This window comes from Colletotrichum phormii, assembly GCF_030913505.1.
Source record: "Colletotrichum phormii strain CBS 102054 chromosome Unknown BDP81scaffold_8, whole genome shotgun sequence".
Classification (NCBI taxonomy): Eukaryota; Fungi; Ascomycota; class Sordariomycetes; order Glomerellales; family Glomerellaceae; genus Colletotrichum; species Colletotrichum phormii.
The window spans coordinates 302952-317179 of NW_026851450.1; the positions used below are offsets into that span (position 1 = coordinate 302952).

General features: G+C 52.6%; 5 protein-coding genes across 5 annotated transcripts; 1 reads left to right on the top strand and 4 right to left on the bottom strand.

Annotated features, from left to right (window-relative positions):
- Positions 1 to 663: 663 nt before the first annotated feature.
- BDP81DRAFT_480515 (G-protein coupled receptor) lies at positions 664 to 2565 on the bottom strand (the record flags this gene model as incomplete). Its single annotated transcript, XM_060594929.1, has 5 exons — positions 664 to 1287; positions 1336 to 1695; positions 1754 to 1969; positions 2026 to 2230; positions 2294 to 2565. The coding sequence occupies 5 exons, from the start codon at positions 2563 to 2565 to the stop codon at positions 943 to 945; spliced, it is 1398 nt and encodes a 465-aa protein (XP_060446134.1). The 3' UTR covers positions 664 to 942.
- A 2752-nt stretch (positions 2566 to 5317) lies between these two features.
- Positions 5318 to 5741, top strand: BDP81DRAFT_425408 (uncharacterized protein). Its single transcript, XM_060590216.1, has 2 exons — positions 5318 to 5612; positions 5676 to 5741. The coding sequence occupies exon 1, from the start codon at positions 5338 to 5340 to the stop codon at positions 5548 to 5550; it is 213 nt and encodes a 70-aa protein (XP_060446135.1). The 5' UTR covers positions 5318 to 5337; the 3' UTR covers positions 5551 to 5612; positions 5676 to 5741.
- A 1467-nt stretch (positions 5742 to 7208) lies between these two features.
- On the bottom strand, positions 7209 to 9373 carry BDP81DRAFT_425409 (uncharacterized protein). The gene is made up of 5 exons (XM_060590217.1): positions 9196 to 9373; positions 9055 to 9136; positions 8588 to 8988; positions 8327 to 8482; positions 7209 to 8268 (listed from the first exon to the last, which is right to left on the bottom strand). Exons 1-5 carry the CDS (start codon positions 9253 to 9255, stop codon positions 7552 to 7554), a joined length of 1416 nt encoding a protein of 471 aa, XP_060446136.1. The 5' UTR covers positions 9256 to 9373; the 3' UTR covers positions 7209 to 7551.
- A 2403-nt stretch (positions 9374 to 11776) lies between these two features.
- On the bottom strand, positions 11777 to 12592 carry BDP81DRAFT_317223 (alpha/beta hydrolase; the record flags this gene model as incomplete). Its single annotated transcript, XM_060584237.1, has 1 exon — positions 11777 to 12592. The coding sequence occupies one exon, from the start codon at positions 12590 to 12592 to the stop codon at positions 11777 to 11779; it is 816 nt and encodes a 271-aa protein (XP_060446137.1).
- Positions 12593 to 12853: 261 nt separating this feature from the next.
- Positions 12854 to 13456, bottom strand: BDP81DRAFT_210765 (uncharacterized protein). The gene has a single exon (XM_060582660.1). It carries the CDS (start codon positions 13383 to 13385, stop codon positions 13011 to 13013), a length of 375 nt encoding a protein of 124 aa, XP_060446138.1. The 5' UTR covers positions 13386 to 13456; the 3' UTR covers positions 12854 to 13010.
- Positions 13457 to 14228: the final 772 nt, after the last annotated feature.

The following is a 14228-nucleotide window of genomic DNA, read 5'->3' on the forward strand; positions in this document are numbered from 1 at the left end:
ATGGAGAAAAACACCTTGGCTGTATATAGCACGCTCTTTTTTCATATTTCCTTGTGTATACCTACTACTCATCGTCGTTCTTGCGACGAGGTACATATCTTCTTTCAAATGGACATAATCCACTACTTTTCCAAATCTTGCTACTTTGACGAATTTCCCCACGATCCAACCCAAGTTACGAGCCTCCAGTCTTCTTGGTCTTTCCTCTGAAGGATTGTTGGCAGACACACGCCTCAATTGGTAGCTCATTTGTCGAGACCCGGACCTGGTATTACTGCCCGGTGCCGGGCCGGGCGGCGGAGGTGGGGCACTGGCGCCACTTCCTTCCGGCCTAGCGGTCTACCCGACCTCGCCCTCTCCGAATAAGTGGGACAGGCACAACCTGAAGAGAATGACCTTCCTGAGACGTATCTGCCTTGGGAACGGCTCGAATGGCACATAGCCTGATGGTAATTACGTTTTAAGACTTTAGCCTTACGATCATTCAAAAGAAGCTGCTACAAGCAGATCTGATCAAGTCGCTCAAAACATTGGCCCCCCCCCCCGAAGCTCAGCCGACACTGAGAGTGGCCAATGCTCTATCGGAGAGACCTCCCCAGACACTACGTTCAGAGGTCTTCATGGCTTGTTTGAAAAATGTTGGCATGTTGCCTTGATTAACATTGTGTATCGCTGACATGGTCAGGCATTGTGCAGGTACTTGGGTCGCGCGCGTGACCGACCGCCGCGCATCCGATTAATATACAACTCCAAAATCTTCCGTAATATGCGAATGTATGTTGGTATCCTCGGTCAAAAAAGTCCCGCTCAAGTGTTGGCCGTCCCCCCAAAAGCATTCCCTGCATTGACATCCAGAGTCATCCCCAACCACAATCAGACGGTGTCTCTTGAAGGACAACCTTCGCCTGAGGACTCAAATGTCTGGTAGGCGCAATCGACGAATCATATACTAAAGGATCCTCTCATCGCTCGGACGTTACCGACTCCTGAAGGGACTGTCAACTCGAGCTCACTCGTTTGGTCGCTGCCAATTGCTTTCGTGTGCCCATAGCGACCGTTTCGAAATCGGTCGTGTTGGTCGCGTCGAAGCACGTCGATCCTGACGGCACCCTGTCGACTTTCGGTGCCGCAACTTCCAAGTCGGCCCTGTTGACGACAGCGCATGTCCTTCCACTCTTCTTTGAATGTCGTCCAACTAGTCATGAAGAAGATGACGGCATTCCAGACACCTTGAAGTGGGAGAACCGTGGCGCTGGCAACATTCAGGCCAAAGCTGACTACTTCAGGCTTGAGAAGGTTGATAACTCTGTTGATCGAACTTGGTGTCCATGTCACCAAAACAGAGATAGCAAAGATAAAACTGGTCCTGAGGTATGCAAGCTTGACAGGGTCTAGACGATCTAGTCTGGCCGAAAACTTTGTCCCAACACGCCCAATTCGCTGGAAGACAGATCGCTGCGGCTTTGGCGGTGGAGGGTCTGATGTGCACGTGGTCTCGAAACGAGGGCTTGGTGTACCGTGTCCGTCCTCTTCGCTCGTACGCCATGATTGCTGGTGCCGAGGCTGTTGATCGTCTGACCCCTTTGTAATGGCTATGGATGGCACTTGAGGTGACCAAGGCCTTGGTACCATAGTTGTAATCTGGATATCCGTTACGGCGGTCCCATAGAAGAATTCGGCACGGCTCGTGAGATTCTGGAGAGTGTCAACTTCAGACCATTTTCTCAAGTACCTGTGCCTGCTAATGACATACCTTTTCCGCTGAGTCTCGCTCATCTGAGCAAGATGTGTCTTTGCAGTCTCTTCCAGTGTTGCTGAAGGTGAGGTTGTGGAGTTGATTGCGGTGATGGAAGACATGGTATCCGACGGCAAAGTAGATAACGCACGACCCGACGATGCAGGTCCAAATGGGAATATAGTAAGTGAATATACGAAGCTTGGACCAATCATGGTTTATCCAGCACCATATCTATGAAGGTTAGTCACGATAATTCCTGGCGAAGTAGAATACGATCGACTACGTACTGTAGCATCTCCATAGATAAGATCATCCGGACCACGAGGTCGGACTAGGAGACAAACAACGGCCGGAATCATGGGGAAGCCAAAGCAGATAGCGCAATAGACCCAAATGTAGCGTCGGAAGGAGGAAGGATTGGCACCGGCGAAGAAGACGAGGTAGACGTTGACAGCCATGGCGAAAGACCACCACGGATCAGATTGCATGAACCTATTGCATCGCACCATCAGCACAATTTTCTCAAAAGAAGATGGAAAGAAGGGGAGATCGAACATTTCGAGCAAAAACGCCTGTGCCTGACACAAAGCGGATTCTGCTCCAGCTAGCATGCCGTCGTAGCCCATTGCGCAAGCAATGCTGGCACCAACATTGGCAACTGACGCGAAGACGATGAAGAGATTTGGAACACTTCGAATGCGTTTGAATTGCCAGTACGTGATGAATATTAGTGTGACTCCGACCAACGACAAGGACGCCCCAATTCTCTCCAGGGCGATGATAACATCGATCTGAGACTGGCTAAGGGACTGCACTTTCCCACCCATGTCGGCGATTGGTCCGTCCGGACCGTCCATGGATTTGTTTGAGAATCAAGGTTTTCGCTTCGATGTGATTCAGTAACTTTGGTAAGTGAGCGAGCTATCGAACGAAGCAGCGACTCGAAGGCAGGCTGGGTCATAAGGTCAGTCATCTTTGTTGCCTGCGCAGGGAATTGCTTCTAGGGAAAGAGCTGCAAGCATACCTGCCTCCGTGTCCCAGCAGCTGAGATGCAGTCTGCAATGCTGCAAGACGCGGCCCCCTTGATGTATGTGAAAGGACCGAAAGATGAAGCGTTGGTCGTGGCTCGAACTGACGGCAGAGGTGGCACAAATGGCTGCCGTGGCACAAAGAGGAACCGAAATTCCCAGTTGATAAGAGCCGACAGAGACTAAAAGAAAGAAAAGGGTTGGCCGGCAGGAAGTACAAGCCTCGAGGACCCAAAGGCCAAAATGGTATGCCGTGTTGCTGGACGGCAGCTCTGTGTGACGAGCTGCTGGCCTCTGCAGCACCAGAGAAGGCGAGGGTTGAAGCGGGATGGAAAGATTCGAGCGTATTTGAGAAGGTAGCAATCGAGAGGTCGAAATAGAAGGGCAGGCGAGATCATGTATTAATCTCAAGCAGCCCAGACTGTTAGCCACATATAGTCGAGACACTGAGGTGCATGACCGACTGCGGAATTCCTGGCTTGGGTCGGGGAAGAGGGCCGACGCAAGGAGATGTTACACGAACGCGAACGGGCGAAGAAGAAGAAGAAGAAGGGACATGGGTGAAAAGATCGATGACGAGCGGCGACGGGTACGAGAGAGGATCTTCTGTGAGATGCCAGGGGGAGCCTTGAATGAGAGAAAGAGCCCAAGATGTTCGAATGCGGGGGTCGAGGAGAGGTAAGGAAGCGGTGACTGTTTCCGATTCGAGGTAGACTTGACGGAATTCTTCTGTGATTGGAACTGGCGGCAATATCAGAATAGATGTGGCTTGGAAGTTGCAAGTGTCGACACGAGGGAGGAATACCCAGGATGTGGTGGTTGCGCGTGTGAGTTGAGGTGAATGAACGCGATGAAGGACTGGGGGGAGGGACGAGGGAAGGAACGTATACATCCATCCAGAGGCAGTTGCCAAGAGATGAAGTCAAAACAGAGCACTGTGGAGGGAAGGCACGGTGGAGGTGGATTTGAGGGATGAGAACTGGGAAGGTGTGAAACTGCCACAGCCTTGCTCGAGGAAGCAAGTACAAGACGAACGAACCTACCTTGCCTTAATCTGGGGAAGTACCCTCTTCTTGGAGGTGGAGGCGGAGACGGAGGAAAGAAACGAATGAGGATGTGTAGATGGCTTACCTTGCCTCAATGAGTCCTGATGAGATCTAATGCTGTCCGGGGGAGCGGCTTCAGAATACTGAGTGTTCGCAACCTCCTCCACGCGGGGTGCTGGAGTACTAGTGTGAGATAGTATGTAAGATGAGATGCAGTAGTCTGAATGAGGACTGACTGGGGATGAAGTCGATGGATGGCATCTACATTGGAGAAAAAAGGCGGAGAGGCACGACGGCAGGATAGTAAGACGGCACGACGGTTCAGTGAGAACATCTCGGGCACAGTATCTGTCGGGCGAGTGAAATGCAAAGCCCCAACCCATCCGCTTCATCGTGGCTGCCACACTGTAAGGCCAGACGCCAAGTTTCCAACGAGCCCTTGCCAGACATGATGTGCGGATATGCATCCTCACAAACATGCCTCTGCAGGCCAACGCAAGGCTCTTTTCTACACAGGGCTGGGCAGGACTGGGCAAGGTAGCAGTCAAATGGAGGTGGTCCGGGCAAACAAAGAGAAATGTTGACGAGGGAGAGGCAGAGGAAGCTCGGCAAGTGGAACGAGAACCCGATGGCATAGGAACGAGATTAACACGAGTGATGCTTGCCACTGATGTTTCCGGAAACGAGAAGAACAAGTGAGAGATAAAGTGCCAATACCCGGCAATCTCTTCCAAGCCCCAATGGGGATCACCTCAGTGACTAGCATCGTCAAGATGCGGCCGAGAATATCTTCCCCTAGGGAGTGAAGCAAGGTGAAGAAGTTGAATGCGCCTTACGGATATTGTCGATGAGTACGTAAGACGGATAGAATGTCTTGCACCCTCTTGATTGTCTGTCTGCCCTGGTGTCTCACTCCCACGCCGTGGCGGCAGTGTACCCGTTGGGTGTTGCCTCAAGACGTCGATCGGATGACTGCTTGGCTGGATCTCAGTTTGGATGAAATGTCGATTCGTCGAATCCTGGATGAAATGAGAGATGAGACGACCAGGGAAGAGGCTGAGAGTCGCTGCATTCGATCCTTCCATTCTAGCCCATAGTGAAAACGACAGGAAGTACTTGCCTCTACTAACTTGGGAAAGAGGGAACGAGAAGGAAGTCGCGTTTGGCTGGACCTCAAAGTACCTCTTCCCTGCCTCAGTATCCCCAGGTCCACTTCCTGCCTCTTGCCTCCTGCCTCCTGCCATCTCCCACTTCTTGCCTCACTCGGGTGCCTTAACACCGTGTATCAACCTCAGGTATCTACTGAAGATCAAAGGAAAGGGCAAAGAAAGAGAGAAGGCATCGAGTCTTCTGGTCACCGCATACCTCACCTACTTTTACTATACCTGCAAGGCCAACGCTTCAACCTATTGGCCTTCCATTTCTCTGACCGCCCTTCCCAACGCACTTTATTTCCCGGGCAGACGTGGACGTGGCGTGAGAACTTGGCTGCGTTAACGGCCGAAATATCGAAATTTCATTCGCCATGCTTCTTTGCATCTTGCATTTCTCTACGCAGCCCGCCGTTTTGTCGGTCATATCGGTCGAACCATGCGGCCCTGAGGCGTCATCATCATCAACACACGGTGCGGCCTCCCCCATAGTCCACGGTAAAATCGACGGATCCGAATCGCTGCTGTTGATCCTCCACCTCGTGGCCCGTTATCGAGATACAAGAAAGCCATTGATTGGAGATTAACGAATTGAGACAAGAGGTCCACTGGCAGCTCATGGTTCGATCTTCCTCTTTGAAATCCAAGGGTTCAGTCATTGTTCTCTTCCCTCGAGACTACTCCGGAAATGAGAACTGACGTGATTGCCTAGCCAAGTCACCCAGTTTGGCGTCTGCATCCCTGGAGCCTGGCCTCGGTGCACCCAATCTTGTATGCGTTCGTTTGCCTGATATGCACTGTCTATCCCTCTGTGCCGCAGCTGGGGCTCACACCATGGATGGCTGAGCTGGCAGTAGACATACCGAACATAGAGGCAAAACACACCTATGCCACAGGGACCCCGCCTGCATCAACAAATGCCAGCAACCTGGGACGCAGTAATCGGGAACACCCTCTCGCTCACAACTGATGTGACGGACTGCGAATACAACGTGGATGCGTGGAGGTGCGGATGAGGTTCAACGGCGCAGCAAGAGCAAACGACTAGCCCCTCATTACGAACTCCAACCAGACTTCAAAGTGCACTGCACTGTTGTTTGCCTGCCTGTCGCGGGCTGGACTTGACTTTGTCTCCACGAATCACGGATCGCAACCCGCTCCTACACCTACTCTTTGGTTTGCCGGGATAGCCTTTGTGAACCGAACGAACTGCCCACTCGAGCTCGAGACCCGCAACCAAACTTTCAGACCAGACTCGAGAAATCCGGCAAACGATCCCGTGGAAAATTCGAGTTGCTCAAGTCTCTGCCCAGCTACGTTACCACGGTTGCGTTGGAGCTGCTACTTTTCCTTGTCCTCTGCGTTCGTTTCTCGGGCCAGGACAGAAGCGAAATGCGGACTATCCATGGGTGTTGCAGAGTTCGGTAGCGATCCAATCGCCAGCGCATTCTGTCTCTCACAAATGCATCCCGCCTGACTGCATTGTATTCTTTTGGCCAACGAGCGACGACTGACGGACCAGGACCAACGCACGTAAGACCATCTCAGCGAAACGATCACCAGCCTAAGCGGTTGCGAGCGGGACCTATCCCAATATCTCTCGGTTTCCAGGTACTTAACGCTGGAGGCAGGTGATCTTCGCGTGTGGTGCAGAATGGCAATCCTGCGCTGTCGCTTACTCTCCAACCAGCGCGCAATGTCCTTGTTGTGGACTCGCACCGGTAGCAGTTTTCTGCGCCCGCCCAACACCTCTCCAAATCCCTCTGACGGCCGAGATACACAAGCAAGGTCTCCCTAGGTTGGCAATGGAGATCATGTCATTCCTCTCCCTCGACCGCCAGACCTCGATGTGGCGTCTGCAGTTTGCTGGGAAAAGAGGCACACCTTCAAACCCTGCGCGTCGCTGCCTCCCTTTTTGAGCAGTCGTCTGGTCGTTCTCATCTCAGTTTGCCAGAATCATTCGACCCATTCTCTGCTTTCGTACGGCTTGTTTGCTTCCTTCGCTGCAGTTAACCGGCGAAACACTATTCGTCGTAGCAACGCCGGTCGAAGACTCACCACCCACCATGATGAACCCTCCGGATGTTCTCTGCCGAATTGATTCTCCGCAGCTTGAGCCTGTCAACGATTTGGAGCTCTCGTCTCGCCTGAAGCTCGCCCGAAGAAAATAGTCTTAGAATGTGAAAACGATTGTCATCCAGCTCGCCATGAACTACTGCCATCAGCGACACCCAAAAACACGCTTCGACATAGTTTTCACAACCGTCAAGGTTCACAACTCGTTCTCTGATATGTGAACTCCTTTCTCCTTATCCTGAAACGTCATTGGTATCATATTCGTAAGTTCCCCGTCACTATGGGAGTATTTCCGTCCCATTTTCCGACCGTGACCCAGGTGTACATGCACTTTCTTGTACCCGATTTCCTGGCCTTGTGAATGTTCCAGTCGCTCTGATCATGTTCCACATGCTTGTGTAGCTGAAAGCCACTCATCGAAGCTATTGACATCAATCTGATAGTCCTGTTTGGCCACCAGCACCGTTTCAACAGTGCCACGCCTTAGTGATAGTGATAGTGAAGCGATGCTTTCAAGCACTCGCAGCTTCCACACCAAGGCCAAACCCCGATTCCGTAGTTAACTCCAACATCTTTTCTGCTACCCATCTGCCATTATGAGGACCTGCGAAACATGAAGTTCGCACCATGACCATTGGCCAGAACATTGTCATAGTTCGGTAAGCAAGGCCCTCGATCGGCGCCTCTTCCTTCCCTTCGAGCCCGAATACTGTCCGGATGTCTTCGAGAACATCTTCAACGACTGACACGCCATCCGACCAGCTCGGCATAGGACCTAAGCTAGTGGCGACTTTGCCGCTGCTCTCCTTTAGAATGTTTCGCAACTCGATGATTCGCTCTAGAAGATATACACGAAGCGAACGATAGTGGCTTCGCGCGATAGCAACTGATGACTCAGACGACAGTGAAAACAGACCGTTGAACACTTTTTGCTGCTGTCCGGAGCACGTTGAAGCGCCAGAGAAGCCGAGGAATGCAACGGCTGCCTCAAGATCGCTGTTCAGATCGATGCCGCCTCGGATGAGGTCCAGCAAATCCTCCGGCGGGCTATCGGTTAGCTTGGTCAAGTTGTCCTGTACTTGTACCTTGAAGTCAAAGGCTCTCTTGAAATCGACTACCTGTCGAACAAGCGGCTCGAGAACAGGGCCCCTACCCCACGGAGTTTCTACTTCTTCCAGCATTGACCATAGAGGCGTCAAGTGGTCTCGCTGTATAAACATCTCCATCAACTTGTCCCCGGAAATATCAGCTAGGGTGTCCATCAGAGAGGAGGTCCAAACTACTCACCGCTGCATGACAGAAGAAGGTGAAGCAGGCTTTGTCGACTTCGTTGGTCAAGCCATGATCTGCGCGAAACTTGAACAGCTGCAAGCCTCCGACACCGTGAGGGAATACATTCTCCTGCAAGTCGATCGTGCTTGTGCCTCGCTTGCCGTTGATAACCTGCTGGGATTAGCCGGAATACTAACTACACCTCGGAGTCGAGGTGTGGTCCCAGACTGGTAGACACAACATGCGTCAACGTCGGTAGGACCAACTCAGGCGTACCTCGAACATGCCAAACAAGAATAACGTGACCAGGTTAGCATCGTCTCGCACTGCAACTGGATCTTGAAGGGCCTGGTTCAGAGTCGAAATGGCTTTGCCGTAATGTCGCCGGGCTCCAACCATGAGCCCCGACTGACGAAGTGACCGAGAAGCACTCGCCAAGGCCACAGCGTGTGTGGCGTGTCGTGCATGGCTGGCATCGGATAGGTCAACGTCGTAGTACTCGGGCAATCGACTGAATATCAAGATGCTGGCCTGCGCGGCATAGTTGGTGTAGAACCGGCTCACCGACAACACTTCCGGGCCGATTTGGATAGACTTTGAAAGAACCAGTTCGGGCTCCTCCTCCGAATCCAGCAATGTCTGGGAGGAGTCTCTTCGAGCAAGGACCAATGGCAAAGGTGAGCTGTCCTGCGATTGACTAGGAGGTCTAGTCGGTGGAGGTTGCTGACGGTGTTTCCATCTAGACGTCCATGATGCTGGGTACCCGGAAGATCGTCGCTGTTGGGAAACGGAGAGCAACGTCCTGCGTGGTTTGGGGCCGTCGCGCTTGATTTACAAATCAGCATGACAGTTATCATCTCATGGCCGGGGTCTCCGAAGCTTACCGTTGTGCGCTTCTCCTCGACTCTCGAGTGGCCCTGTTGCGGTTTGGCCAAGCTGGCCATGGTGACTAGGTCTCGTCAATCCAGCGGTGGTATGGGCTCGACATTCGAGCGACTCTCTCATCAGCAATATTCCAACAGAACCAAAGCTGACGCGTCTGAAGGGAAACGGAGGACATTGAAGCTATGTAAGGAGGTCAGATCGAGTTGGTAAGGTTGGGGAAGCTCCCCACGATAAATGTGGAAATTTGGAGAATGTTTGATCTGACTGATCCCGGTTAAGATCGCTCGCAGTCGTAGCGGCATATACCATGTAGTCGACGTCGACCACCCATCCACCCTCGGCAACGCGGGCGAACACGGCGCGTGCAATAGCCCCCAGGCCAGGCGAACGACCTCGGTGAGTTGGGCCAGGACAAAGCTTATTGGTGTCCGTCCGGTGGTGGCGGACGTGACTGAGACGTCACTTTGACCTGCCCCGAACCGGCCAAAGTCTAAAAGAGTGCGAGTAGCGCGCCGCGCTTGTTACTAGAGTGCCAAATGTCACAAAGAATCCTCCGGGGCAGGTTCCGGTGGTTAGTTGTCTTTGTTCGTTGGCTCTTCTTTCTCGTTGGGAACCAACTGTGGACTGACTTGTCCCACAGATGGTCGTCAGCAATTCGAACGTCGAGGACAGACCTTGCAGGCGCAGACGATGCTGACCCCGATGCCAGACCTGCAATTATAGCCGTATTCAGAAGGCAGACCGAGGTGTCAAAGGAACCCATGATACGCCGAGTCTAAGGCCGAAAAACTCTGAGCTGAGACTTGAACATGAGGCTTAAGTTGCACAGACGACACCTTTATTCCATGCATCAGGGTCTCTGGCTGCTGGAGAATCACTCACACGCGTGAAAAGGGTCTCGTTCCGTTGGCTCGTGCCCCCATCGAGCTGCAGGATATTGGACCCTGACAGCGGCCAGATGATCTGCGGCATGCGATGCCGCTGGATCCACAAGCCACGACGAGCCAAGACACACTATTGCTACTATTTTCAACATGAAGGCCGCTCAGCCATGGCAAAGTCTCTTCAGTTGGATGGATGGCAAAGTCTCGGATGCCAAAACGCGGCAATTCATATGAAATCGAGGCTTATCGAACCTTGCCAGGCACAGAGAGGCTAGAATTTCCTAATCGGCCGAACCAACACGTTGTAAATCAGGTACGAAGTTTACCAGAGTTAGCTAATGGCACAATCTGTACAACCCAACTATCATTAATGGAGGCCAAAAAGCAGCTGATAGCATGAGCTGACAACCACCATCGAGATTTGCTCTGTACCTTATTCGGTGATTCAAGGATCAAGCAGTCTCACTTACTCAAGAAAGAAAAGCCTTTCGCCCCCCTGAAAGACTTGTAGCAGCAAGGAGACACAGGCTTTTGGCGTCGTCGGCAACCTTCCGCTCGATGCCGTTACTGGACCTCTGTTTTGAGCCATGGACTCTGACGTCAAAGATCCCTCATAGCTATGGTGGGGGAGACGCCGTTGCATTGGGATTCTGAGGAGGGGGGAGGGCAGAAAAGGAGCTTGGGTCTGTTGTTGAACCCCTCGTTTTGCTTCCACCCTTACCCATGAGTATGATCTCCCCGTGGATGAAGCAGCACAGACGAATTTCCCCAACTTTCCCCGGCATTCACGGCACGCACATCGCAGAGAGAGCGAAGAGCTCGGATCCTCGCAACGCAACGATGGAGAGGGACGGCAGCGGACTCGTCCAGAGTTTGCGACGGGATCCCAGACAAGGGCCGCTACAGGCCGACCACATCGCCGACGGACTTAGTCGGCAAGCAATTCATGCGACATGACACACCCAATTGGACGGACGGGCGGGTTGCCGTTTTGCTGCTCAGTCGTCCGTCCGTTCACGCACACACAACGCTCCAGCCACCTCGCTCACATTGGAAGCCGCCTTTGCCGCTGTTTGACGCCGCAACAGTGAGGGCGTGCCGGCGTTTGACGGCAATGATGGCCGGAACTGCGGGGCCTCGGCGTTGCCCACGATGAGCGGCTCTTACACGCCCAACTCTATCGCGCTTCCGATGTCAGTCGTCCCGCCATCGTTTTCCAGCGCCGGCTACTGGCTCCATACTCCATCGGCGACGGACTCAATCACCATCCCGTGAAACCCTAATACCCGCTTCGGTCGGCAGGGCTGACAAGACAGACCTCCATCTCAAGTCATGGTTGCTCGAAATCCCAATTGCCGGATAACTCAATGTATGGGAGTTCGACTCGTTCACAGGACAACTAGCCAACTATATCCCAGGATGCAACACAGAAACATCGTGGTGAACCGAACCCCTTTATTTTGTGCCTTGGTTTAAGGCGAGATCAAGGTTGTTTAAGGTTACGAGAAGCAAGGCCGAAAATGGAGGCGGCAGTAATACCTTTCACAGCCCCGGCACGGTGCGTCCTACACCATGCCGCAAATGGGGCTTTTACCATCTGTGTCGCCGGCAGACGGAACACCGTAGACGCTGCCGGCACTTGGACTTGACCTCCCGAAACCAACTCACACACACATACTGGAACACGACCTTGCTTTCATGACGCCGCGCCTGCTTTTACCGCCGGTAGCACGCCGATCTTTTGAAACCACCTCTTCAAGTGCCCATTAAACTCCTCGCTCTCGAGCTGATGAAACCAGTGGCCCTTGCCCTCGATCAACACGATCTCATCCAGCGCCTCATCACCCTTCGGCAGATGCTCACGATCAGTAGCGACATACCAATAGTTCGAACCCAGCGTCAGTCGCGGGCACTTGAGCTTTCCTCCAAAGGCCTTGACTGCGTTCTCTTGCCTGCCCAAGCTGTGCTCTGCGTCGCCCCAGCCGCCCCAGCAGAGCGCGTACATGACGGCTCCGTCGAACTGCGCCATGCGGCGGAGGTGCCATGTCTTTTGCCAGGCTGGGCATTCGGGAGAGTAGCAGTATGTGCTGAAGAACTCGACGAGCGTCGGGACGATCTTGTCCTTGGCGTCGGGCTCGTCAAAGAGGTAGGCGTCGCGTTCGCGGACGGCGTTGGAGAAGGCGTGGATTGGGTCTACGCCGATGGAGGCTTTTACGAGGTCCGGACGGGATGTGGCGATGTAGTACCCCGCTGCGTCGCCTAGGGAGTGAGAGACGACGACGAGGTTTTTGGTGATGTTGAGGTGGGATAGGAGAGCGAGCATGTCTTCGGCTGTGGATTGCGGGTAGTAGTCTATCACCTCCGGGTCGGCGGATTTCTCGGGGCCGGGCCAGGTGCGGATGGTGGGGTCGGGCGGCGGGGCGGAGGATTTGCCCTGGCCGCGGCTGTCGATGGAGATGACGCGGAGGTTGTGGGATAGGAGGAAGGGGACTTGCCAGGACCAGTCGTGCATTTCGCAGGAGAGGCCTGTGATGAGGAGGATTGTGTGGGTTGCGGTACGGGGGCCTTCGTCTAGGTAGAAGAGGTTGAAGGAGGGGTTTCGGGAGAAGTAGGGCATTTTGGGCGGTTGGAGATTTGGGTTGCGAGAGGTGGTGCGATGGGTTGTGTGAGTTTGATTTGAGAGATGTCACGATGGGTTGCGTGAGTTTAGTTGCTAGATGTCACGATGTAGATGGGTGCATTCCATGTTTTATGAGGTTGTGGGCGATGAGGTTTGTAGCGTTCCTTTGTCATACGAGGAAGCCATTCCCCCATTCATGTGTCAGCGTCCGGACGAGTTGCACTGGAGCAGATAAGCTGGATACTGGAAGGTAAGACATTTGCCCAGCAACCCGACCCCGCGAATTTACGATACCCAGTCGGTCTAATTGCTAAATCACTGGTTGAGAGTGTTGTGGACGGTGTGCTATCGCGGGGTTTGTGGCGTCTGGTTCGGAGAAGTGCATCTTACGTGAGATTGATTGTTCAGGCGGTCCGAGAACCGAACTTTTTGGTTCATGTGCAAAGTGAGGAGGCTTGGGAGGTCTTTCAGGCAATATATCAGCCATCATATCGTATGGAGTTGGTTTGTTATGCTTCAGAATTGAATGTTCGACTAAGTTGAGATCGACCGATGTACACCCTCCGAACAATACCTGATGGGCGACGAAGTTCGGGTTCGGGCTCGGTGCCGTGGGACCCGGACTGCGGGGTCGGGATCGGGGATGGCGGAGACTTGTCTGCTTTCCGAACCCGGGAGGCTGCATTATGTCAGCTATGGCCAATAGGTAAACAAACAGATGTGTGAGTGATACGAAGACGAGGGAAGATTTGTAAGGAAGGTACCACAGGAATTTGAACTATAGGTGAGAAGAGCGTGGCCTGACTCGGCCCGTGTTTAGCCTTTAGGTAGAAGAGTTGAACCCTGACACACTCTCCAGCAACTTTCCGGGCGACATCGTGCGAATTCCGCCCAAGCATAGCAGGTCTTCTGAATAGTCTAGTTTGGTTTGAGCTCTCGTCAAGATTATAGCTCTTCGACGACTGACTTTGTAAACATCGTCAATGAGGCTGGGCTATTAGCTGAACAATCTTCACTGACATGGCTTTGCTGTGCGTCGTGAGAAAAGTCATCATGACGCCTGGAATCCTTATGGAATGCAGTGAAACAATAAGACTGCTTAATCTAGATGATGGAATGAAATAACTTATAATAAGAAGGCTCTTCATGTGCTCTTTTGATACGCCCTTTTAAAAGAGAATTGCACTTCAAGCGACAGTTTCTGCGAGCTGTTTTATATGTATTTGACTTCCTAATCCACGATAACAGGTTTAAAACTATACGTAATCACTTTTGAAGAGTTTAACCCCTCAAAAACGGTGCAGGGATAACATTGGCAACTTCAAACGTCTGCCAGCCAGGTCATACGGCCAAATCTTGAAAAAGGGTACGCCACTGTGTTATCGACTGCTAGATTGTGTCAGTACCTGCCTTATGTTGCTATGAAGGGCAGTAGTAAGTTACACGTCAGTCCGACCCTTTAAAGTCTCTTCTACCTAGCTAACAATAGGTTTCAAGAAGGAGCATTGGTGGTAAAAGAGTAGAGATT